We start from the raw sequence: 27,515 nt of genomic DNA, 5'->3' as shown, positions 1-27,515 counted from the left end.
GAAGTAGGGGTGCCAGCCCTGAGGGTCAGTTCTGTCTGACTGCAGAACCATTTCTATTTCACTAGGATAGGATGTGTGAATGGGAGAAGGAAGGCTCACAGAAGGCTCCTGGAAGACTCACGGGCTCACAGTGGGAATCATGCACTATCACCAACACATCTCTGAGAACATCAATTTGCAGTTATCCTCACATTTGTGTAAGTCTGATGTCCTGAAATAGATTGCAAGACTCTACTCTCTACTCCTCTGTAATCCCTAGTGTTAAGCACCAGTTTTAGGCATGGAAAATATCACCTGCTAATCTTCTTAGTAACTGACAAAGTGAGTGCAAACACAACCCGCCTGGAATGCGGTGGACTCTGTATGGATGATGGTTAAGTCTGTGATTGAGGAAAACTCCTGCCTCTGGTTTGAGTTAATGGTGAGACACAACTGCACATACAAGATTGCCATGCGGTAGCAGCTACAAGGCCTTTCTTGCCTTGCTCAGCATCTTCAGGGAAACACCAAGTCTAATTCTAGGTATCAGAGCAGAAGAGAAAGGTGAAAACAGAAAATATTCTGAGATGAGCCACTTAGATGATTTAACGGCCATTTCAGCCCAGTGGAGAAAGACAAAAGGAGCTAAGATCACTTTGGGAGGCTGAAAGCTGACTTTGTAAGGATTTTTTTTTTTTTTTTTGGATCATGGAGGTAGCATGTGGGATCCCCTACCAGGGGATCTTACTTCTCCTACCAGGAATCAAACTTACACCCTCTGCTGTGGAAGCATAGGGTTAAACCACTCAGGGAAGTAGGATGCCGGAACTGTTCAACATCTTGGATTGTTGTGGTGGGTGAACTTTGATTTATGTAAGTTAGACCTCAATAAACGTAAGTCTAAAATAAGATACTATTTTGGATATATGAAAACATATAACAAAAAACTGCTTCAAATAGTTGTCTTCAGGGAGGGGAGATGGAAGTCTGGGAGACAGGGATAGAAGGAAGACAATTTTCATAGTATGATTTTTGCTGTTTACTTTTTCTTAGTTATGTGTGCTCAGTTGATCAGTCATGTTCTACTCTTTGTGACCCCAAGGACTGTAAACTGCTAGATTCTTCTGTCCATTGGAATTCTTCCATGGGATTCTCCAGGCAAGAATACTGGAGTGGGTTGCCATTTCCTTCTCCAGGAGATCTTCCTGACCCAGGGATCAAACCTATGTCTCCTACATTGGCAGATGGATTCTTTACCACTGAGCCACCTAGGAAGCCTTTTTTAAAACTATATAAGTGAATAAATTATTTAAAAACAAAGACATTAATGATAACCCTGCTGGGCTTCCTGTTCCTTCTTTGATGACTCTGTGTAGTCACTGAAGAATGTCATCATGGGTTATATGTTGATCCCTAAGGAGGATGAGGAGGGTCCCCCTGCTTGAAGTGAAAGATTTGACTTGATCTTCTCTACCCAACTCTAGAATCTGGCAATTTTAGATTTCACCAATTCTTTCCCAGAAACAACTATGCTTTCCCATTCATTCGCTTGTTACTTAGGCCAGCTCTTCACTGGGCACTCATATTTTTGTTCAGGTGCTTGTGTGTGTGCTCAGTTGCTTCAGTTGTGTCCGACTCTTTGTGACCCTCTGAACCGTAGCTGGCCAGGCTCCTCTGTCCATGGAAATCCCCAGGCAAGAATACTGGAGTGGGTTGCCTTGCCCTCCTCCAGGGGATCCTCCCAACCCAGGGACTGCGCCTGCGTCTCTTACATCTCCTGCATTGGCAGGGGGTTCTTTACCACCAGCACCACTTTGTCTGGGTGCCTGTGTCTATTTGTCCTGCACATCACCCACAGGATGGTCAGTATTAGTTTCCTCTAACAAAAATCACACCACTCCTCTGCTTAGAAGCATCCGCTGCTCCCCTGTACCTATGAATTCCTGATGCTGGAACATAAGACATCTCAGAACTTGTCTCCAACATGTCTTTCCATTTCATTTCCTTCCATTCACCTCCTGCCAGGCTCGAAGCAAAAGTAAGCATCTCACTGTTCTCCAAATATGCGTCTTTCAAAATTGCATACCTTACATATACTATAGTTCTCCATTTAGAAACATTTTATTATCCATCAGATAAACTCCTACCACACCTAAAGACTCTGCTTAAATATCACTTCCTTTGTGAAATCTTCTAGGATTCTTCCACACTTAGTTACAATTCAGCCCCCTCTCCTGTACACTACTAGATTTATCATACTATTAGGTCATTTATCATAATATATTCTACTTTTTCTGTTTGAGGGTCTGATCCCCCCAACTAGAGCTTGAGCTTCTGAGGACACAGCCCAACCAGGCATGCCTCATTTTATTGTACTTCACTTGACTGCCCTTTATAGAAACTATATTTTTGACAAATTGAAGATTTGTGGCAATCATGTGTTGAACAAGTCTATGGCGCCATTTTCCCAACAGCATTTGCTCACTTTGTGTCTCTATGTTTCATGTTGGTAACTCTCCCAATACTTCAAACTTTTTCATTATTATTATATTCATTACAGTGATTGTGATCAGTGATCTTTGATGTTTCTATGAAGGAAAGATTATGATTCGTGAAAAGCTCAGAAGATGATTAGCATTTTAGCAATAAAATATTTTAAAATTAAGGTACATTTGTTTTTTTAGACACAATGCAAGCCCCTAATAAACTACAATATGGTGTAAACTTTTATATACACTGGGAAACCAATAAATTCATCTGACTTGCTTTATTGTGATACTCACTTTAAAGTGGTGACCTGGACTGAATGTGCAATATCCTCAAGTGTGCCTAGCAGAGTGCCAGAAATACGAATGATTATTTCTGCCCCATATTTCTATGTAAAAATGTGCACATGCATGTACTCATACACACACACGTTTCTTGAGTGAAAATGTGAATGAGCTCCAATGTTATATATGTGGATGTTAAGGAAGTAATAGAAATCTGATCTGAGCCACCAGCTGGTAACCCCAATCTCTTACCATCCTGGAATGTGTCATTAATTGCAATGACAGCCTGGAAGGGTTTGGTCAGTTCGGCCCCTTGTGGGGAGCTGAGGAAAACCACAAATGTCTCCAGCCCTTCAATCACTGGATACTGAGTGTCATCCAAGATGGTCAAGGTGCAATACTAGGAGAAAAAGCAGGATGTTAACTAGACTTATTGTGGTGTTCATTCCACAATATTTACAAATATTGAACCATTATGTTGTATACCTGAATCTGACATAATGTTATATGTCAATTACACCATGACTTAGCACATACCCCTCCATAATTTTTTTTTCTAATTAAAAAAGTGAGGAAAAATCAAAGCAAATCTTATAGAATACTCACCACCCAACACTCATTTGCCTTTGGGAGATTAGGATAAAAGTAACAACTTGCATTTCTCTGTTGGTCTTACAGTAAATTTTTAAAATCCATAAAATGATGATCAATTTATCACATACCCTAGGTGTTTTTTCTCTAGACATCTGAAATCAATCAAGCGCAGTGATGCTGGATATTATGCTGAAAATGGCATTTGGAGAGTTTGTCAAAGATCTAGGTTGATTTGTTGGCTTGTGTTTTTGAACTCTCCAATGGTCCTGAAATACAAGGCTTTCACCTCTTCTATACTCCCCTTTCCTCGTCCCAGAGGTGAATGGGAAAGTAACGGCAACTTAGCCCTTCAGAAACACAGACATCAACACCACCAAATTAGGGGAAGGCTAGGGAAAGGATAGACAAAGCTAGCTTTTGTCTCATCCTGCCTAGTTGGAAGCCAAAGCACACATTAAAAAGATGAAAATTACAATATTAACTTCACAATATTACCTTTGGGATCTACAGGTGTGCCATACAGGTAATCCTTTCTAATAATTTGGTGTCTATCACCCATGAGCTTTTCTAAACATCTTAAAGGGAAGATGTCTGAAGAAAGGGAAGACAGTAATATTTCAATATTTTAGAGTCCTCTAGAGACTTTGGAGAGCAGACTAGAGACGACATGAACAACCCATCTGGCCTTTGACCTCTGCATGCTCACCTGCTCAGTGACACCTGGTCCGAACTCCACCTTCCTAGAGCTGGGAACGTAGTCAACTCCTGGGGTGGCAGACGCTGGGTCTGAGGGCCGCGTGGCACACCAGACAGACGTGAAGGTGGAAAGGTCAGTCCCGTGGCGGATAACTGGGATCTTCACTGTACCTGAATTGAGAAGCACACGTTTCAGTGGTCAGTCTTGAATCAGAGTGTGAGTGTGGTTTTCACAACAATGTCTTCCCTCGATGCAGCAGCTCCATCCTGCCACTTGCCTAGACCACCTTCAGTGACACTCTGTGCACCCTCTGAAGGCCCAGAGGTGTCACCATCCCTGGCTGTATGGATATTAAGTTCAAGAGCAGACCTGCGGGAGGGCCCCACGGAGGTGGTGCTAGGAAGACAACCTTTAGGGGAAAGCAGTTTTGTGGCTTAAGAGGCGAGGGTCCACTATAGGAAATCAACCCTCAATATTCATTGGAAGGACTGAAGCTGAAACTGCAACTTCAACACTTTGGCCACTTGATGTGAAGAGCCAACTCACTGGAAAAGACCCTGATACTGGGAAACATTGAAGGCAGAAGGAGAAGGGGATGACAGAAGATGAGATGGTTGGATGGCATCACCGACTCAAAGGACATGAGTTTGCGCAAACTCTGGGAGATAGTGAAGGAGAGGGAAGCCTGGCGTGCTGCAGTCCATGGGATCGCAAAGAGTCGGACACGACTGAGCGACTGAACAACAACAACAAAGCGGGGAGGGTCCACTGAAAACACCTTAAGCCTATTTATGGAGAAGAAAAAATAGCCAATTAAGGAAGAACCGGCTAGGGGGCTCTATGAGGCCTGGAGCTGAATGTCCCTAGTTAAATGTTCCTAACTGGGTGATTTCCCTATTCTATCTGAGTGTTACACATATCATTACTTAAACCATATGTGCTTATTGCTTATCTCAGAAAGAAGCTCATCTTCTGGCCACTGTGACAACATAATTTGTAGGGCCCTAATGATACGCATGTAAATTTTTAGCTGTTTTCACAATCAAGGTCAGAGAAAAGCTACGTGACAAGTCCATCAATAGTACTTTTCGAGCCAATACCCATGAGGTGACAAGTAGTCATGGCTGGGCATTTGTTGTATGGGGAAGGGAACGCAGTATAATAGAAAGGTCTGGGTTCTAATCCAGTTCTGTCATATTAGCTGGTCTTTGATGATTTATTTCACCTCTCTGGGACCCCATTTGCTCTTCTCTATAAATAAGAAGGAATGCAATGCACATGGTATGGTGGCTGGCATTCAGTAAATACTCCAAAATCTTAGTTTTCACTATCGCTAAGAGTATCACCTTCAAAGAGGTGCAAGGTCTTGATCAGCACAGATTAGCTGATTAGCAGACCTTCAACACAACCACTGACTCTCTTATTAATAGCAGGATGTCTGTCAACAATATGAGGAAGACTTTGAGATTCATGCAGAGCCCAAAGAGGGAAGAGACCTGGATGGAAGAAATCTGCCCATTGACTGCCTTGGGCTGTAATGGGAATGAGAGTTCCATTGTTAAAACACGGAAATTTTGAATTTATTTGTTATGGCAGTTGCAGGACACTAAATAATTTACCTCCATCTTCAACAGACCACATCCCCCTCCTTCACATGCCAAATGTTTAGCACTACACCCTCCCTTTGGACCACAGAGGTCAGCCAGTGAGCTCTAAGTCAGGTCTTTTCCTGCCACCAGTAAGCAGAGCAAGATAAGTGAATGGAGTTTCCTAACCTTCACTACCTTTCATTCTTGGTTTTGATGCTGAGTATTACCTGCCTCACACTGACAACCGTGTCACTGAGGAATGGCATTCTCAACATCCTAAGGGCATTCTCAAAACTAAGAGGAAACTATTTAAGGAAGGGATCAGGAGATGAGTGAGGGGAGCCCAGAGATGCTCTCCATTACCTGCATCCTCGCTGATGGTAAAAGCCGTGTTGCCCAAGGACACGGTAGAAGCATCATTGGGACCAGCAATGAGCACCTTGGCCGATGCCATTCTTCCGATGCGGGCGTTGTCGGAAGCACCTGTCAGGGCAATCTCAAACTCCTCTTCCTCTTCGTACTCGCTGTCATCGATGAGCATGACATCACAGGTGGACATGGTGACACCAGGCCCAAATATCACTCGACTCTCGGCTGACATCCCTCTAGATTTAAAATCAGAGCCCGATTCTAGAGCATAGAGGCTACTGCCCATAGCTGACTTGGGGACCGTGTAGCAAATCACAGATACAATGCTGCTTGAATCCCCTGAAACACAAATGGCAAGAATACCAAAGTAGTTGAATGAGCATTTCTCAAGTTTTAAAATCTCTGGTAATTTTGATGGGTATGATTCTTTTTGACATATTCCATTCAAACTCTAACGGAAATGTCCCTGCTTTGCAGTGTCTTAAGCCCGTGGTCTAAGCCACTTGAGGATTTCACATATCCCAGATCCTTCACCAAACAACCTGGAATGGATTTCCTATTCTGTGAATTTCGTGCTCTATTAATTCACAAGACTCATTGTCCGCCATCTAAGACCACAGCGGGTGGAGGGAAAAGAGACATACTTGGTACTTTAAGTAGAAAAGTAATTGTGTCCTGAAGACAGTGCTATGAGCACAGTTGACTGCCTTTCTGAATAGACTTCTGCACTTTAGCTCCCAGGGAGAAACAAGCCTGTTTAAAAAAAAGGAAGACACAACAAAACAAAAACATCCTGCCTCTCTGAACAAACGACTTTACTTATTAGCACTGCCACTTACCTGGGTGATAGGCTATTTGGGCTTGGCCAGCTGACTCAGAGCAACCAACAAGCCTTATCTGTCCTCTGAGTGGCATCACCAAGGGTTGGTGTTACCTGCAGCGTTGGCCACACTAACACACCATCAGCAGAAACAACAAAATACCTGACATCATCACTTACAGTCTGGTTGTGGCTTTGAATAGGGATCAATTTCCAAGTGTTTAAAAAAATTTGTTGTTAAATATTATTATTGGAGTGTAATTACTTTACCATGTTGTGTTAGTTTTTCTGTACAGCAAAGTGAACCAAAAGTCCATATTCATACAGCCCCTTCCTCAATTTCCATGTGTTTTTAAAGTCACAATATTTCACAATCGTAAATCCATATGATCTTTCTTTTGATTTTCCACGCCAGTGGAATCACCCTTTATTTCTCACACACAGTTAATTTCTCACCTGAGCTCTACATGTGACACTCACATGTGGAAATCTTTAAATACATTTTCAGTCTCCCAAGAAGACAGGAAGCCAGTTCTCGCACACTGTAACTGCCTGCCTTGACCAAGGCTACTAAATATTTTTGGACTGGGTGATTGATTAAGAACTCTGAGTTCAGGAGTCATTTGCAAGGCCAAATGTAACTAGCCTTCTGGTCCCACTTAAGAATAAATGGGCATGCAAACAACTTCAACGGAGAAGCCATCTGTAGAATTCACTGTAGGGAGGATGGTTATTGGGGATTGAAGTGAGTTGATAACCCACGATGCACCCCCACACATGAGTTAACATGGTACATGAGCATGTGGCATGTGAAAGGGACAGAATAAACGTTAGCTATTATTACAGCTCCTTGCCGCCTTGGGCACCAACAGACCTTTTCTTTCAATAGGTGCAAACAGAAAGCCAGCACTCTCGTTGACCCGGTAGGTCTTCTTATCAAACTCTAATGTGGGCTCGTCCTCAGTGTCATTGATAATGACCTTCGCCTGGGTGAACTCCCCTAGTAGGGCGTACGCTGGCATGCTGAGCTCCACGGTGAAACTCTCGACGTCCTCAAACACGTTGTCATCGTTGATGACGATGGTGCAGGACTTGGTGTCCTCTCGCTCATCAAACTGCACCTGTCACGAAGGAAACAGCAAGGAGATAAGAGGTGCCTCAGATTCCCCCGCTCCGCTCCCCAAGGGCATCATGGGGAAAAAGAGGACCCAAGTCCAGTGGGCAGGCCACTGAATGAAACAGTTGGTTCTTCCTGTCAAAACCTCCCGCTGTATCACTTCTCCCCATTCTATCTCTGCACACTGGGGCTGATTCACTGTATATAGACATGGAAGGAAGAGACGTCTCCTACCATGCGGTAAATGTAGAAAACCATGCAGGTAACTATTCATATCCTGTTTTATTAACTCAGCTGGGACAGCAAGAGTCTTTTTTTTTTAACACCTAAAAAAACTGTTTCCCTATTTATTTGGTTGTGCTGGGTCTTGGTTGCATCCCAGGGGATCTTTTAGTTGTGGCAAGTGAACTCTTAGTTTCGGCATGTGCTATCTAGCTCCCTGACCAGGGATGGAACCCAGGCCCTTTGCATTGAAAGCATGGAGTCTTAGCCACTTGGCCACCAGGAAAGTCACAGCACAAGTCGTTTGATTACTTGGTTTTCCTTCCATTTGTGGCAAGTTTAACTGGAAAGATCTTTGAACTTGGAGTGTGAAATTCTGGCCTCAAGTCCTGGTTCTGTTACTTCCAAGCTGGGTTAGGCTATAAAACTTCACAAACCTCAGATTCGCCATCGGCTAAATAACAACAATATGTCTATTTCACATACTTACTGGGAGAACTAAATGAGACAATGTAAAATGAAGGCACTAACTTTACTTTAAAGCATGGAACAAATGCAAGATATTACCATCATCACCATATTACTCATATAATCAAAACTGACATAGAATCTCAGTGTACTGAATTATGGAGTTTGAATTCAGAGACAGTCACATTATGAACAGGCCAGACTGAATTTTAACTTTACTATTATATCCTTTCCCATTTAGATGTAGTAGATCCATAATGTGAATTAACTTAGCCTGATATAAAATAGAAAAATTAATTTATATGCATACAATTGTGAATTTATAGGGACTTCTTCTGGTTGTACTTTGTCTTTATAAAAAAGATGATTAAAACCTACACATGGAACCAGGGTTATGGATCAGTCTAAAACTGAGTGGACAGGCAGTGGGTCTGGACTGAATTTTGTGAAATAGCTAAAATGTGTAAAAATTAGTCCTAAACCTCTAGGGTCACACAAATCTGAAAAACACATGCTTTTCATCAATAAAAATGTACTATTCTGCATCTAATCAACGTATCAAATTAAGTTTTACTAAGATCCACATTTTAAAGTGCTCCCAGCTAAATGAAACACTCAAAGGTTTCTATTTAGGTCTAGAACACACTGTCTGTTGTCATTCTCTGAAAAGCACAAGTATGTGTTCTTTATTATTATTTTGCTAAAACATTCCTTAGCTTATCTGATCTATTCTAATTTCTCATTTACATTTGACATAGGTTAGAAGTTTGGGATTAAAATATACACACTACTATAGATATAAGATATCAGGGCTTCCCTGATAGCTCTGCTGGTAAAGAATCTACCTGCAACACAGGAGACCCCAGTTCAATTCCTGGGTTGGAAAGATCCACTGGAGGAGGGATAGGATACCCACTCCAGTATTTGCCTGCAATGCAGGAGACCTGGGTTCAATCCATGGGTCGGGAAGATCCCTTGGAGAAGGGAATGGCTACCTACTCCAGTATTCTTGCCTGGAGAATTCCATAGACTGTATAGTACATGGGGTCACAAACAGTCAGACATGACTGAGTGACTTTCACATATATAAGATAACAAGGACGTACTTTATAGCATAGGGAACTATTCTCAATATTTTGTAATAATCTTTAATGGAAAAGAATCTGAAAAAGAATATATATATGTATATATATATATATATACACACACACATATATATATGAATTACTTTGCTGTACACTTGAAACTAACACACATTTTAGATCAACTACATTTCAGTAAAAATGAAAAAAAAATTGATGTAAGAGGCATTAGCTTAGTCCAGCTGAAATGCTTCAGAAAGAGAGCCCACTTCTCTTTACAGGGATTCATGCTGCCATAAGAATAATGAAACTACTTTTAAAAAACACTTAATAAATACCTAATAAGTGCCAAGTATTGTACAATACTTAAATCTGACATGTAGAGGGTGTCCTGCCATAAAGGAGTTTACTATTTATGTCCTCTTTTCTCTTTTGCTTTCACTTTTTCTTTTTTCTCCTTCATTCACACCCTGGCACTAATTACCACTGCTACCAGTGCTGTCACATAGAGATGTGCAAATGTGTGTGTGTGTGTGTGTGCATGCAGGCATGCATGTGTGTGTCTCTACACTCCTACAAACCCAAACAGCCGCCAATGGATTTTCTCTAAGGCAACTCACACACATGTCCAAAGCAGAATCAAGATCACCCCCTCGCTAGACCTGCTCCTCTTTGGCATCCCCTCCCAGCGAAGGCATCACCATCCATCTCTCCCTTCTGTCCACTCTCTAGCCCACTGCTGAATCCTATCAATTCTTACTGGTCTGTTGAATCCACCCCCTTGTTTCCACCTTCACTTCATTTGTTTTATTGAGTAGAGTTGATTTACAATGCCGTGCTAGTTTCAGTTGTACAGCAAAGTGACTCAGTTATACGTATCTATCTCTTCTTTTCAGATTCTTTTCCTTTATAAGTTGTCACAGAATACTAAGTATAGTCCCCTGTACAATACAACAGGTCTTTGTTGGCTATCCATTTTATATATATAGCAGTGTGTATTCGTTAATTGAAAACTCCACCTTCACTTTATAAATGAAGCTCATCTCCCACACACCGATTCCAAGAGCTCCCCAACTAGTCTCCCTACCCTTCAGGTAATGAGAAGTAAGGAGGAAAGGTTAGGATATCAAAGGCTGAGTGTACAACATGGTGCCTGGGAGGCTCTTCTTGAAGCAAAACATGAAGATTGAGAAGCTGGACAGCAGTTAAAACTGTAGCAGGGACTAGACAGACTGTGAAGGAAAGAGCACTGTGGGAAGACAACGTAGCGCGGTGACCCGAGGGAGGGTGCGATGGGCAGGGAGGTGGGGTGAACAAGGGGGAAACTACCACAGTTGACGAGAGCCACCTCCCAGCCTGGCTGCAGCCCACCGGCAGTTCGGGAGTCAGAGGCCCCCATGCCCACCTACCTGGCCAGCATACTCCACATAGTCCTGCTGTCCCGGCTGGGAGCCCACCCGGGAGCTGAAGGTGGCCGTGCCTTGCTCCGTGTGACACAGGACAATGGCATACTGGTTCAGGTTCCCCGTCCTCTGCACCGTGACACTCACTGACCCTGCTTTCTCACTGACATTGTAGCTGGAAGCACACAAAAAGGCCATCTCTGAAATTCTGAAAGGGCTGCGAAGAATCCGTGTACTTAATGCCTATCTCTGAGGGTTGGTTACTGGGGTCGGACAGTTCTGAGAGGAGGTAGTTTGGTTCCTATAAGAAGTTAGCTGTAAACTGAGGGAACATATTCACTTGTGACAGTCATAGAAGCAGGTGACCAAAGAAGGAGTGGATGCAGAAGGCTATGTGCCCCATTTTTAGAAGGAGGTGGAAGACAGCACATAGGAGGTATGCCCTCCGTATTTCAGAACACAAAGAAATAACAAACACTGTCATCCCAGTGTGGTAGAGTAATTAGCAGTGAGTTCCTTTGGAAGAAAGCTGCTTGGAAGCCAATTAATAACTTGGTTCAGGTGGGAACTAACTGGACCAGGTCTCTAGGGTGTTTAAAAGAGCCAGAGTGGTGCCAGAAGTAAGAAAATGAGAATTTGGCCAAGGAAACAAAGGCGTTGAGGCAAATGGGGCTTTATGACAATGGGAGAGGGCCAAGGTGCTGTAGACTGGAAGTGTGCCCCTCCACACTTGTATGTTGAAGCCTTAATCCCCTCTGTGACAGTAATAGGGCCTTTGCAAAGGTGATTAGGTCACAAGAGTGAAGCCCTCATGAATGGGATTAGTGTAGTCATACAAGAGTGAAGCCCTCATGAATGCGATTAGTGCTGTCATAGAAGAGAGCTCCATTTGCCTTCTGCCACAAGAAGTTACAGCAAGAACTCAATTCTCCATGGACCATGAAGCAGGCCCTCATCAGACACTGAATTTGCCAGCACCTCAGTCTTGGACTTCCCAGCCTCTAGAGCCGTGAGAAATAAATTCCTGTTGTCAAGTTACATAACAAGTCACCAAAGTTATGGTATTCTGTTAGAGCAGCTGGAATCACTAAGACACAGAATTAACTTAGCTTGCTGCTAGGAATTTCTGTTGAATTGCAAAGCAGGAGGCAAAGTATACAGGTGCCATTTATTCATAACAAGCTATCCAGGTTGAGAAAAGCTCAACCTGACCTGGGCTTTGTTTTTCATCACTGAGGATGGCCATTAACTTTGACTTGTGGCTTGTTGCCATGAGGATTGCAGGCAAAGTGCCTTTGAGGGGTTTATTTTCATTGCCAGTTTGGGGACTCTCTGTATTAGTTAGTCCATCAAACATTAGAGGGTTGTCCAGAAAACATCATCAGTTTTATTCAACTTATTTAATTCTGAAGGAGTTACAAGTAAGAGGTAAATAGCAGCAGAGTGTATGTATATAATGGAGAATGAAATGGCAACCACTCCAGTATTCTTGCCTGGGAAATCCCATGGACAGAGACTGGTGAGCTACAGTTTGTGGGGGTCACAAAAGAGTTGGACACAACTTATCGACTAGACAATAACTATATATATATTATATATATATATAAAACACATATATATGTTAATTCTAATTTTCCACTCATTCTCCAAGTGTGTGTAACAATAGAATAGCCTCCATCTGGGGCACATGAAACCAAGTTTGCATGCTTCTTTTCTTCCCAAGATCTAATTTTCATTTGAATTATAATGAGATTGGTTTCTTAGTGGGTCTGTGAAATGTAGATTTAAATAATTATATCTCCCACAAAAATTACAGTCCTAGTTATAATCTAATCCATAAAATCAGCTCTGTGTTTTACCACTCAGTGACTCTCTACCTCTGGACTCCCCAACAAGACTACAAAAGTGTCTTGAAGAGCTGTCTGTGTTAAGCTATGAATTTTTAACTAAAGATACATGATTCTGTGTACACCAAAAGAGCGAAGGGGAGAATATAAGCTTAAGAACAGGGAGAATGGAGACAGAAGGCAAAGACTGTTTCTGCAGGCCAGTGATTATTTTTTTCAATGTATTTTTTCCCCATCACTTCTTCTGGATTATCTTCTAAACTTGAAGACTGAAGGAAAAATACTTTCAGGAGAAGCAGTAAAGCATGATGGTTAAGATCACTGGACTTTATTGCTTATTAGCTATATGACTTCAGATAAGTTAATGTTGTTTAGTCACTAAGTTTTGTCTGACTCTTGCGACCCCATGGACTGTAACCTACCAGGCTCCTCGGTCCATGGGATTCTCAGGCAAGAATATTGGAACGGGTTGCCATTTCCTTTTCCAGGGAATCTTCCCGACCCAGGAATCAAACACGCATCTCCTGCATTGACAGGCGTGTTACCACTGAGCCACATGGGAAGCCCTCATATCAGTTACTTAACCTATTTCTGTCTCTGTTGCTTCATTATTGTGGAGGCAACAAGGTTACTCATCTCATAACTGCAAGCATTAAACAAGACAACGTATGTCAATTACCCACTACATATGGCATTCAAGAAATATTTGGTGCAATTATTATTTCTATTCTTATTATCATCCCACCATCATGACTGGATGATTACAGCTGACCTCCAAGGTGCTTCATCCGGGCTTCCTCTGCTTTCCTGTTTCATTTCTCAAGAATGAACACCTACAGCGCTTGTACCTGGTATATTTAAAACTGATGAGGGACCACTGGATATGGAAGATGTTGTCGCTGACCACATTGGGTTTACTGTCTTTCACCAGAAACTGAAAACTATCCATCATCTCATGGATCTTCTCTTCATGCAACACGTAACGAATCAACCCCAAGTTCACGTCCTCTGTGGGAAAAAAAGATACTGAATTAACCAGGGGATGTAAAGACAGCCTCATAGATTTCTCCTGACACATCCAGTTTATTCTTCTAGTGGATTACAGACAAAACTTATTTTTCCAGGAACAAAAAAAGATTGTAGTCTTAAAAATAAATGTTTCTACCAGATCTTAAAACAAGATCCTGTAATTCTGTTTGTGTACAAGAAGTACCATTATGCTGTTGAACAATGACAATCCCAGGGTCTTGGCAAAAAAAAAAGCAGTTTAATAAATGTCTATGGAAAGTTTAAAGCAAATCTTAGAGCCAACAGAGGAAAGTCTCTGACCCCGTCTGCCATGCATATATGCTTATAGCTGTCCCTACTTCCTTCAAAATAAAGGTTCTTTGGAAGGTATGTGTTACTGAGAAAAGCTGGGGTTGGATTAAAAAATCCCCCTCACAAGGCACAGACAACATGGGGCTGGGAAAGAAAATGGATTGAGGAAAATGGACAGGGATTAAAAGGAAATATGGCACATAAATTGTGAGACACAGTTGTGTCTTCCCAATCAGGTCCATCCCCAACAGCAGTCTAGAAGACTCTGAAAAGTTTCCAATAAACTAAAATACAAATTGGTTTGCTTGATGTGATTCCAAATAGGAAACTATTCTATTGAGCAATCTACCCATGTTGATTTTTCTTTCTTTGCTGAAGACAAAAAATCCATAATCCTTTAGAGAAAAAAATTTAACCACACAGGATCACAGATGTTTCATAAAGTCTGGTGGCTATTTTTGTTTTGAAAGCAAACCCACAAGTATCACATGATCTTTTCCAAACAACTTGGTCAAAACTGAAAGCAATTTGGGAACTGAGGAAGCCAGGTAAAGATAAAAATTTTCTTTTTTTGGGCCATAATTTGGAGTAACAGGGGAAAAAATATCAGAAGTAAAATTTCACTGTTGGATTGTTAGATGCCAAAGGATCTATTTGCCTGTAAATAGGTCCGGGGGAAGCAGCTGGCAGTGGTTGCAAGAAAGATGAGGGAGGTAGCGGAACTGGGGTTAGAACAGACCCTTCCCACTTCTTGTGTTAGTTGCTCAGTCGTATCCAACTCTTTGAAACCCCATGAACTGTAGCCTGCCAGGCTCCTTCATCCATGGGATTCTCCAGGCAAGAATACTGGAGTGGGTTGCCCTTCCCTTCTCCAGAAGGATCTTCCCAATCCAGGGATCAAACCTGGGTCTCCTGAATTGCATGTGAATTCTTTACAATCTAAGCCACCAGGGAAGCCCAGCTCCTGAGTGCTCACCCTGTGTGAAGGTAGCCACTGCCCTGCCAGGCTGCAGTTTGTTCTCCACGTGGCCATGCTTGGGGCCCGTGGTGATCTCATAGACAAGTTGCAGGTCCTCCGTGTCCGGGTCCATGGTCAGCAGTTCCTTCTTGGTGATCAAGTTGGTTGCCTGGAATAGAAACCCATTAAATTTAATTCCTGAGATGGGAATAAAGCAGGAACAAGACCCTCTGACTCAGATTTAATTCAGTTCAACCATGATTTACTAAGTGCATTTACTGTCTGGAAAACTTTGTCAGGATTGAAGAGGTTATGAGGACAGAAACCATCCCAGCCTCTGTCCTTGATGTTCATTCTTTCTTGGGGAAGAAAGGCTTATGAGGAAGGTAACTGTGGTGAGTGGTATAGTGGGAGATGCAGAAAAGACTGCACCACAGTTTTAGGGAGCCAGGACAATTCATTCCACATGGATTAGGGATGGGGGTGGCTTGAGTTTGGTCTTGAAAGAAGGTTGGAACTTTGAAAGAAGGATACAATCCAGGGAAGATGGCCACTTTATACTGTATAAGAGTTGATTACAGTGCTTGAAATTAAGACAGACAAATATATAATATCCCAATACTGCTCAAATATACTGGCTAAATTTTAATTCACTCATTTATTCATTCAACAAATATTTAATGAGACCAAAGGTTTGAGAGAAAAAAAGGATGGTCAACACTATTGACTGTTACTAGACCTAGTAAAATAAGGGCATGTAAGTGATCTTTGATTTAACTGAGGTCATTGATGACTCTGATTAAGAGTCACTGCAGTAGGGTAAGAGTTGGAAGTGGAAGACCAGTTGGAGAAGAGAATAGGATGGTTCTGAATATTGAGAAAAATATCAAATAGGGCATGAGAGGAATCTGTACTAATTTTGTCTCATATATTTTAAAATTCCCAATGAGTTCAGTGGAACACTGTAACACCACTTCTACACATAAAACCAACACATCAGCGACATGGAGATGGGAAAATTCACATCCTAGAGGCAATACCACAAACAAAAGTATGAAACCAGTTCCCAAACTGAACTGAATAACTGTGTGTGTTTAGGTGGAAATGAGAATTTAATGCTTGACATGGTACCAGGTGAGAATTATGGCATATCTTAAAATGACCCAATTGGAACTTACGAAAAGGAGAAAAAAATTTTAATTTCTAGAAATCCTCTGATGATACTCATCTACCAAAAAACTCACTTCCTTCCCATCTATGGCATGTATGAGAAGTTTTCCCAAATCCATCCTCCCCTTTTTCTAGTCAACAAACTTTTAGCTGAGCACCAAACTGCCTAGCTAGACACTCCATGCAACAGATAGGGCCATAGGATCAATTTCTTCTTGCAACAATATGAGTGCAAGTGATGTGTTTAATTTCTGTATCACTTGCTTAAAATTAAGTTCCTTGCCCCCTATTTTTCTATATTCCTCTTCCCATGGTATGCATTACTGATGAACAGCTGAAGAGTTTTTCGCCCTGCTTTTTGATAGCAACACTCTAGTGATGGCAGAAGAGTAAGTCAGAAGGAATATGCATCTCTGAATGGTCACGTGGAGCCCTAACCTCCCCACTTCCATGCTTTACGTGAGAAAAAAATTTCTATCCTGTTTGAGCTACTATATTTGGAGGTCATTCTGTAAGAACATCTTATACTATAATACAATTCTCACCAGATTCATGGAGCTCAGCAATCTTAAGAACTCAGCTTACTTAGGGCGGGATAAGTTGAACAGTTCTGTTCATATTGTCAAGAATAGGATAGAGCCCAAGTTGGTTACTGAGACAGTAGCAGATGGAAAGGCCTTACCTTGCCATCCACGTACTCCAGCCACTGGAGCCCGAGGTTGGTAACAATCCTAGGGGTGCCATCATCCACTGGAAGGATGTCTATCCAGAACTGCTGAGGTGTTGCTGTTATGATCTGTGATGAAAGCCAGAAAAGAAAACTCATCATTCACACATACCTGAAGTATGTCAGGTCTAGGACTTACAGAAGCTGGAACGCCTGAAATCTGTTGACACTTCAAAACAGGCAACTGAGCAATTTCCATTGCTTATCACCACTCGGCTCCTGAGGTTTCAGGGATAATGCTGACTGACAAAGTGGAAATGATATAAGAAGAAAAGCAAGACACAAGTCGCACTCTTGCTGGAATTTCAGCTGCTATGGAAGTTGGTTTTCCCAAACTTAAGCTTTCTTTAGTTGAGTTCAATATTGACCCCAAGGTGAAACAATAAACAAAATATCTTCCTTTCAATAACTCTTGGTAAAACTTCCGTCATTAAAATGTGAATCCCAGGGACTTCCCTGGTGGTCCAGTGGTTAAGACTCTGCATTCCCAGACCGCACTTTGATCCCTGGTTGGGGAACTAAGATCCTGCATGCTGCACAGCGTTGCCAGGAAAAAAAAAATTAGTTAATGTTAAGGTCTTCAGGTAGGATTCTGCTAGATGTGAAAAGATGTTCATGGGAAAAGATTTCCTTTTTTCTTTTTTTGAGAAAGAACTGTTCACATGGGGAAAAGGGGCAGAAGAAATCAAGAATAAAAGCATTTGTGAGGACTTCCTTGGTGGTCCAGTGGTTAGGAATCCACCTGCTAATGCAGGATACATGGGTTCGATCCTTAGTTCCTCCCACATGGTGTGTAGGAACTAAGCCCATGGGCCACAACTGCTGAAGCCCACGAGCCCTAGAGACCACACCAAGAGAAGCCACCGCAATGAGAAGCCCATGCATCACAACTAGAGTACAGCCCCCACTCGTTGCAACTAGAGAAAGCCTGCTCACAGCAACAAAGACCCAGCACCACCACTTCCAAAAAAGCGTGTGTGAGAATAGTGCAGAGACATTTCAGTTTATGACTTTATCACCACACAGATATACACATGCATATTCACAACATACATGGAGAGTCCTGTCCAGTACCTCCCCATTTTGGAACGGATACAATAAGCTGGCAGACAGGGCAGCAAGATACTGGTGTTTCAGCCTCCTCCAACCCTCCCAGATAATTTCCATTTTCAAAATGACACGGTCCCCCGGAGACCTGCTGTGACCTTTTATGTTTATCAGAGAGGTGGCCCTCTTGTTGATTCATCCTGAAATCTTTTTTTTCCTCTTCTGAAAGTCAAACGAACTGGGGAAGCAGCCACAGTATGGGAGAGGGAAAATGAACGTGATGACCTGCCAGGTGGAGATGCAGTGCGCACACTGAAATGGCAGGGAAATCCCAAGAGCCATCCTACTGACACCTTGGCCAACTGAGAATGACCTTCTCACAGGCTGTTGGTTTCTAAAGCACACCAGAGGATATCTCCTGGCCAGGCAAAGAATCATTCATCATCAAAGGAGGGAAAAAACTGTAGGCCCGAGAAGCTGCTGACCCTTCGCTTATGCTGAAAGTAAACAGTAGGGTGTGATCACGTGCTCATTAAAACTGCTTATGCTGAGTCAGACAGCTGTGTGAGACGTCAGGGGTCCACCTTTCATCAGAGTTGCAGTTATTCCTAGGGGAAGGTTATGGTGCTGCAGGAAATCTGCTAAAAAAGAGTAGAACTGCAGGGAAGAGAGTGAAAGGGGATGTTTATAGTTTCTTCTGAACACCTAAATGTTAGAAGTGAGCAATTCCCTTAAGAGAGAGAAGCTTGACAGTTTCATGACCTCAAAAGAAAAGCAACTTCATTTGTTCCACAAGCTGGTCCTAAAGTGACGACCATGATGATTAGAGCCACAATTTATTGCCTATTTCTTGTGTTTCCTGTGGGCTATGTGCTTTGTGTAATCAGGGGAGTAGATATCCTCATCGTACAGATAAGGAAGCTAAGGCTTAGAAAGGTTAAATGACTTACAAAGACACTCAGGTAGTAAGTGACAGAAGCAGAATTTAAATCAGTGTCTTTCAGATGCAAAAGCCATACTCTTAGCCACTATAATTCTTCATGAGACTGAAAGCTCTGACTGGCTCAGGAGACGATTTGGAACCCTGTGATCTTATTGAAAACCCCGATGAAAGAAAAAAGGAAGGAACAAAGGTTGAGCGCAAAGGAAAAGGAAAAATAATAGCAGTGATAATAACAATAATGACCATCTTTTACGTGAGTACTCAGTCTTTGCCAATAGTGTTAAGCATTTTTTATGGATCTTTTTGTTCCTTAGACCAATGGAAGCCAGTGATGATCCTTGTGCCCACTGTACAGATGAAAAGCTGAGGCTTATGGAAGTTAAGTCATCTGTCCAAGGCCAATTAGGTGACAGAACCAAAACTCAAGCAGTGTTGAGTAAATGCGTGCTAATTTGCTTCAGTTGTATCCAACTCTTTGTGATGCTATGACTGTACCCACCAAGCTCCTCTGTCCATGGGATTCTCCAGGCAGGAATACTGGAGTGGGTTTACCCTTTGCCTAAAAATGCCATGTTCAGCCTCCAGACAAGCTCTGGCCTGCTGTGCTCCGCCTCCCTCTCTGCTTTTTCTGCCCCTCACCTCTTTTCCTCCTTCCTCAACAATGAAGAAAGGATTCGTCCCATCAGCCACGGTGAAGGTAAATCGGTCTCTGAGGGAGTTGCTGCCATCGTGGCTGTAGCGGACCCGGCTCTGGTAGATGTCCTCCATGGTGAAGGTGGACGTGAGCTGGAAGGGCTGCCCATTGGTGGTTCGCTCGATGGTGCCGTGGCGTGGGGGCTGCACGACCGTGAACGTGACAGACTCGGCCTGTCGTGGAGGCAACAAGAGGAGAAGGGAACTCTGTATCAGGAGCCAGACGTGTGAGTGGTGGCCAACAGGTGGCCAAGGGTAGTTAAACCCAAAGACCTTTATAAGACAAAGACTGCCTTTTCTTTATAGACACCAAAAATCAAGCTAAGGAGAGAAATTATATTGGTTACTACAATCGAACTTATATTCTGCTGCCTTCTGTTTTTAAGATAAGACATTTAAATTTGTCCTTTTGGGGTCGTAGGGGAAAACTTGAATTTTTAACCTCTAAGATGGTAAGAACTAGACCTTTTAAAATCACTCACTTCCTTTCCATCCACTCTCCTCCCCCAGCACACACACTTTTCCAAAATTCATACATAGAATCTATGCATCAGAACAGAAGCATAACTTCCCATTTTTATTTTTTTCATTGGAGTGTAATTGCTTTACAATGTTGTGTTAGTTTCTGCTGTACAATGAAGTGAATCAGACATCTATGTACATATATCTCCTCCCTCTCAAAACTCCCTCCCACCACCCCCATCCCACTCCTCTAGGTCATCACAGCACCCAGCTGAGCTCCCCCTATTTTACAGCAGGTTCCCACTAGCTAGCTATTTTACACATGTGGTGTATATATGTCAACACTACTCTCTCAATTCATCCCACAAATTTCCTATTTCTAATAACTGCTTCTAGAGTGACATGAGAAGGAAAAATACTGATAAAGAAAATCCTGCTCAGGACTCTCCAGTGATTTCCCACCATCTTGGAAGAAAATGCAGAGGCCTGACCTGGGCTAAGAAGGTCTTCTGTGACCTGATTCCACAGTTCCTCTCTGGCCTCATCCTTTTCCTCTCCTGCTTGTTCACTGGGGTCTAGACCCTTGGCCTGGCTACTCAATTGTTCCAAGCGCACTGGATCACAGGGCTTTTGCCCTCCTGAGGTATTCTCCCAAGAAACTGCACAGTCTGCTCTTTCTCTTCCTATCTCTGCTCAAGTATCAGCCACTCAGAGAAAACTTCCCTGACCTGTGCCTCAAACAGCACACGCATCAATCTCTGTCACCTTCATGTCACTTTATTTTTATTTCTAGCACTTATCACACCTGACACTATAGTCTATGTTCTTTCTTTCTTTATCATCTGTCCCCCTAACCAAAGGTTGTAAACTCCCTAAGGCTAGCACTTTGATCTGCTTTGTTCACAGTGCTGTCTTTAGCATCTAGAGCTGACCTTGGTAATAAATACTTGCTGAAAGAATGAATAAATAAATGAATGCATGCTGGCACGGGGAAGGGCATACATAGAACTAATTAATAAGTGAGTGGTACCCTTAATGGGAGCTAAATCATGTCAGAATATTAGATTCTTTAATTGGAAAGCATTAGGAGAGGAGTTTAGTCTCGACATGCCCTGTTCTAACGGATAAAGCCTGGTTCTTTGAGAATGTTCACACTGCAATAATTAGTTGTCATCCAGTGAAGTCTCGATGAAGGAGGAAAAAGTGTAGCGGAGAGAAAATCCTTGTTCATTAATAGTAGGGAGTAATAAAAATTGGATAAAATGCCATCGACCTAATTTTCTGTGGATCATAATCAAAATCAGAATGTTAACATGATTGTTAACATGCAATTGTGGGAAAGGATAAATGTATTTAGGGTTTCCAGAAGAGTTTAAAAACAACTTATTTCAAATGTATTAGCTTTTTTTTTTCCAGCAGGCCATGGTATGTTCTGCTTTTTAATCCTTTGAGGATGCTTGTATTACTTTCACCCCCATCCTTCACCCCACCCTTGGGATCTACTGTCACAAAGCAACAGGCATCTCATTGGACCAGAGAGGCCAGGGGAGCACTCCTACCTCTGTGTCTGCATCCACCGCTTTAAGCTCAAACTCCGTGATGGTCTTCCTCACACCCTCCTGTACCCGCATCCCAAAGTTTTGCACGTGGGGCAGCGAGTCATCCACAGGGCGAAGAGTGATGCGGAAAGTCTGAGTCACCTACAGGGCAGAAAAGTGCAGGTGGGCCGCCTGTCCCCAGCAGCCACCCGAGGAGAAGGCAGACGCTCTCTGCATTCCCTTTCACACCGTTCCTGGCGTGACTGACTGACCAGGAACCCAGAGGTGAATTCTTTTTGGCAAGATAGAGTTCTCTTTGCCTCTGTCCTGGGCTGAGAGTAGAGGGAAACGGAGCTCTCTCAACAATGGTGGCTCCGGGCCCTCCAGTTAAAGGAGAGGACGCTGAATTGATACCCATCAAGGAGGGAAGCGAGTTTCTCACCCACCTCGTGGACTCCATCAGAGAGCGTAAAGCTGAAGGCATCTGAATGCTTCTCAGTCTCACTGGAGTGGATATACTGAACGTTTCCTGAAGTGAGGTCAGCTTGCGTAAAGGAACTAATCTGGATGCCTAGCAAAAGACGAGAACCAGAGAAAGGGTGTCAAGAGGCGAGTCATGGCTCTCTCAGCTAAGGGAAATGTCACACTGTCCCCAGAGAGAGTCCTTTGTCCTTTTCTTACAGTATCAATGTGCTGCCCTCTAAGACCTTGGGTTAGAGCTGTCTGTGTGTTTTCCCTGCAACAGCATATGTTCTGTGGGAACATGTGTTAATTATCTAGGCTTCTACCCTGTGCCAAGGCAACAGCTGGTGCTCAATAAATGTTACTCTCTTCTCTCTTGGGGTTTATGTATGCAGGTCAAACTGTGAAAGGTAGAGCCATTGCCTTCTTTGCCAGACTCCTCGCTCTGAAGTTTTACATCCCCCATCGCCTCATAGTCCTTTCTGAAAACCTGCCCTAATTTTGAATATTGTGTGATGGCTTAGTGTTGAAACACTGGGGTCCTAGGGCTTGGCTGCACACAACCTTTTTTCTGAGATTGGTGAGCCTTAATTTCATCGGATATTCTTCAAGGTCTCTTTCATTCTCAGTTTTATGATTCTAGCTTCTTATATACCACTTTGGCCAAGATGGCAGTAACAAAACTTACCACATGACTTTGGAGTTTGAGCAATCATTCTTTCTCAACTCTCAAATGACCTACCAGTATCTTTTAAAAATGTGATACAGAGAAAACTATTTTTCAGAGTCATTTTAAAGTTAAAAACAAAACCTGAAATGATTTTTAAATAATGCCAAGGTATGCCACCAATGAATAATATCTCTATCTTTCCAAATACTCACAACATTTGGCAAAACAGCCCCAAATTCTTGCTTCTATCTTAGGGCTCCTGGGGTCCATCCCCAGGTGCCAGACAAGTCTGAAACAAAATCATATCCTTAAATCTCTCAGCACAAATTTTCTCTTTCTGATTCTGGGTGTTAGAGTATTCATTTATTTAATCCAGTCCTTTGCTTTGGTCCTGAAATTCATTTGCTGCTTCCTGGAATTTATTATTTATATTTGTCACTGTTAATCCTAGCAAAACCAGTTAGTCTTTACTGTAAAAAAAAACAAAGAGATTCTACTTTGACTATTTTACATTTAACTGTGATATTAATATCATATTTTTATCTTAAAAATAAAACACATCAACCAGCGTGGTTAACATTCGCATCTTTGTTTATCATCTGAAATGTCATTCAGATACAATAGCCTCCTGAATATTGAGTCATAAATTTTTTGATGAGGCATTTATATTTCTGTGCTTACTAGACCAGCTCTTGGCAGGCAAAAATGTGGCCCCCACCTCATTTTATGTTTCATCTTGGGTTCTGGACAGAAATTCATACCATTCTTTAAAAATTTAATAACTTCAGACTGGATACACGAAGAAATTTAAACTTCTTCCCCTGCTGTGAATCCATTCTCACAGCTCATGAGGAAACACCTGTGTGGATTCTCATGATCAACTGGTCACCTAATTCACTATTCCCTTTATGAAACTCTAAGACTGATTAAAAAAGGTGATAGATTTCCCTTCTTCTTGAGAAGGAAGTACTGAGATTAATCTAATTTTTTTAACAATTTTTTAAAAAGGTGATAGATTTCTTTTCCTCTTGAGAAGGAAGTACTGAGATTAATCTTCTTATTTTTTTCACATTTTTTATTGAGAGGAAATTGATGTATAATAAATTATACATATTTGAAGTATAAGTTTATATTATCTTTGTTAGGTCCATGAAACCATCACCTCAATCAAAATAGTGAAATGTTTCCATCACCCCAAAAGTTCCTGACATTCTGTAACCCTTCCATCCCTTCTTTTCCTATGTTCCACTCCATCCCAAAGAAGCAAATGAAGTCATTATAGATTAGTTGGCATATTCTCTAAATTTTTTAATAAACAGAAACATACAGTATATACTATTTGATGAATGACTTCTTATTTATTTAGCATGATTATTTTGCTAAACATAACTCATCCATACTGTAGCATGTATTCACAGTTCATTCCTTTTCATTGGCAAGTACTATTCCAGTGGATGGTTATATCAAAGATTGTTTATCCATTTATCTGTTCATGGACATTTAGGTTATTTTTAGTTTGGGACTTCTACAATTAAAGTTTCTACGATCACTTGTGCACAAGTCTTTGTGTGGAAGTTTTCATTCTTCCTGCGTAAATTGCTAAGAGGGGGACAGTAGGAATGCATATAAGGTGTATGCTTAACTTTTTAGGAAGGGGCCAAACTATTTTCCAAAGCAAAGTACTATTTTATATTCCCACTGGCAGTACATGAGTGGTCTTAGTGGATCTTTTCCAATTCAATCTAGCAAACACTGAGCACTTACCATGTGCAGAACGTTGTTTCAAATTTGCTTATATGGATTTTTTTTAAAATACGTTAAAATTTCATTAATTTTTGGCTGTGTCAGGTCTTAGTTGCGGCACAGGGGTCTTTGTTGCAGTTGGCAGGCTTCTCTCTAGTTGCCTAGATGTGGGATCCTAGTTTCCCGACCACGGATCAAACGCACGTTTCCTGCATTGCAAGGTGGATTCTTAACCACTGGACCACCATGGAAGTACCCAGATCATTTTTTCTTATCTCAGCCAGCTCTGGCAGGTCAGGGTTGGCATCATTTTTCTAGATTATGATACTAATAAGATAAGAATAGATACTAATAGATAAGAAATGTGACCCATCTGAAGGTAACAGTTAATAAGAGGGCAGTGCTGAGACTGGAACTCAAGGTTGCTCACTTCCAATGTTTAGGCCTGCTGCAAGTTCTTCTTTATCTTATGTTGATTACATATTGAAATGAGATTATATATATATTTAATATTTTTCATTCTGTTAGGAGTGCTTTTGGTAAAACTTATCTAGCTGTTTTGGGCTAGACAAGGAACCGCTTGGATTTCACCCTTATCCTTTAAATTTTTGTCAAATAAAAGTGATAAATGAGTATTAAAGAAAATGTGAGAAACACAGAAAAGTAAAGAATCACAAACCACTCATAGTTCTACCATTGAAATATCACCACTGCAAATTTTTTTAAAAAATTTGAGTCATAGGGTAATTTTCTGGCTATAACCTCTTTCTTATCTGAAATGCTGATTTTGATGGTGGTATTTAGTATTATGATTTAAATGATAGCCATAATTAAGTGCCAGAGGGTAACAAGCTGCATTAGAAGGTAAGCTTCAAGAGGAAAAGATTTTTGCTGTTTCTTCACTAATGTGCACCGAGAATACCACCCAGCATAAGGGAGGTTCTCAAAACATATTTGGTGAATGAATTTAGTCCACTGACTACAATTACTATCTAAGAGGTCCTATTAAGCAGAGATTCTCAATCTCTATACACTTAAAACATTTTTTTAGCTGTTGCTAATTGGCTATTGGAAGGCTTCAGCTATTCACTCACCTGGCAAGATGCTGCTTCTAATAACATATTGTCCTTACTGACTGTCACAGCAGGTAGTTACTGTTTGAAATATCTTGAAGGCTTTTAATCCCATCTAAGGTGTTTTCAGTCACCAACCTTCTGGCTAACCTATGTATCTGGCAGCATTATGGAGATCCACATTAACCCTGTCAGTTTTCTAACTCCCCTGGAGGGCCAGTATGTTAGAGAAAGTTCAGTCCAGGGCAAGGAAGTGGTGTGAGAATAAAGCATCTTTGAAAAAATTGCCTTCCTAATCGGATGTCAGGAAACGGCCCTGGCTCTCCTTCTTCAGTGCAGCTGTGGATGGCTCTGTGCCTATTGTCTGTTCCCACCTCAAGATCATGCTGGGTAGACTCTCAGCTTCTCTGCTTCTGATTTTCTTCCAAGCCTCCTGTTAACAGAATGAATTGTATCCCCCCAGATTCATACACTGATGTCCTAACCCTCAGTGCCTCACAATGTGACTTTATTTGGAAATAGAATCACTGCAGATGTAATTTGTGAAGATTAGGTCACTGGGGCGGGGTCTTCTGTAGTGGCTCAGTGGTAAAGAATCTGCCTGCTAATTCAGGAGACACGGATTCAATACTGATCCAGGATTATCCCACAGGCTGCACAGCAACTGGGCCCATGGGGTACAACTCTTGAGCCTGTGCTCTAGAGCCCAGGAACCACAGCCACTGAAGCCCATGCACCCTAGAGCCTAAGCTCCACAACAAAGAGAAGCCACCACAAACAGAGGCTTTACAATGCAACTAGAGAGTAGCTCGCACTTGCCACAACTGGAGAAAAGCCCATGAAGCAATGAAGATCCAGCACAGCCAAAAAATAAAAATAAACAATTAAATAAAATTATTTATTTTTAAAAGGTAGGGTCATTAGGATGGGCCCTAAACCAATTTGACCAATGTCCTTATAAAAGAGGGAGTTTTGACACAGACATACACATACAGGGAGAATGTCATGTGAACATGAAGACAGGCATCTATGAGCCTAGGAAAGAGGCCTAGAATGGAGTCTTCCTCAGGAAAAACCAACTCTGCTGACACTCTGATCTTGGACTTCCAGCCCCTACATCTGTGAGACTCTAAGCTTCTGCTGTTTAAGCAGCTGTTTATGACTGCTGCTCCAGCAGACTAATGCACCTCTGCTCTCAGAAGAACCTGAACTAAGGCACCAGGTGCATTCAATTTTGGTTGGTGTCACAATCCTGAGAGGCTGAGATAGGAAGCCAAGGAATACCTTAGGTAAAGCGCTCACTGACTCACTCGCAGCCCCTTGACTCCTAACATCCTCACACAGTGCTGTCACAGCTACCAACATACACTTGCAGATATTTGCTTATATGTCTTCCACTTCCAAGACTCAAGCTTTCTCCTGCTGCAGCTACTCAGTAAATGTCTGGGGAAGGGGAGAACCAGTGTGTGCTGGAGATAGCTATGTTCAATATTATTGCTCCCTGACTTTAAAATACAACTGCTGTTTATTAGTTAAGTTACTGGATGTCCACTTAGGGTCTAGATCTCCCAGCTACCTCATAGCCTTGTGTGGCTATGTCCTTCTTCTTAGGATGTGACCAAACGGGATGTGTTCCCAGCAATTCTCCTAAAGAAGAAATGGATGTGGACGCCACTCTTTTTTTCTTGCCAGCTGCTGGCTGGTGATGCTGACAATACAGAAGTCACCTTGGACCAGAGATGGGAGCCTCC

The 27,515-nt window shown here is 42.0% G+C and overlaps 1 protein-coding gene across 1 annotated transcript in view; it reads right to left on the bottom strand.

The window, feature by feature from the left end:
* Positions 1-27,515, bottom strand: part of FRAS1 (Fraser extracellular matrix complex subunit 1) — a 535,710-nt gene that overhangs the window by 55,670 nt on the left and 452,525 nt on the right. Inside the window, exons 48-58 of the mRNA XM_010845896.1 lie at positions 22,263-22,387; positions 21,838-21,978; positions 19,763-19,990; positions 17,089-17,202; positions 15,255-15,405; positions 13,807-13,966; positions 11,118-11,286; positions 7,694-7,940; positions 5,994-6,338; positions 4,051-4,211; positions 3,003-3,150 (exon numbers count right to left, since the gene is read on the bottom strand). Coding sequence (XP_010844198.1) covers positions 3,003-3,150; positions 4,051-4,211; positions 5,994-6,338; positions 7,694-7,940; positions 11,118-11,286; positions 13,807-13,966; positions 15,255-15,405; positions 17,089-17,202; positions 19,763-19,990; positions 21,838-21,978; positions 22,263-22,387 — 1,989 coding nt within the window. The remainder of the gene's footprint in view (positions 1-3,002; positions 3,151-4,050; positions 4,212-5,993; positions 6,339-7,693; positions 7,941-11,117; positions 11,287-13,806; positions 13,967-15,254; positions 15,406-17,088; positions 17,203-19,762; positions 19,991-21,837; positions 21,979-22,262; positions 22,388-27,515) is intronic.

The sequence above is a fragment of the Bison bison genome, unplaced genomic scaffold (assembly GCF_000754665.1).
Source record: "Bison bison bison isolate TAMUID 2011002044 unplaced genomic scaffold, Bison_UMD1.0 scf7180017864228, whole genome shotgun sequence".
Lineage (NCBI taxonomy): Eukaryota > Metazoa > Chordata > Mammalia > Artiodactyla > Bovidae > Bison > Bison bison.
This window is presented reverse-complemented; position numbering and strand designations above follow the sequence as displayed.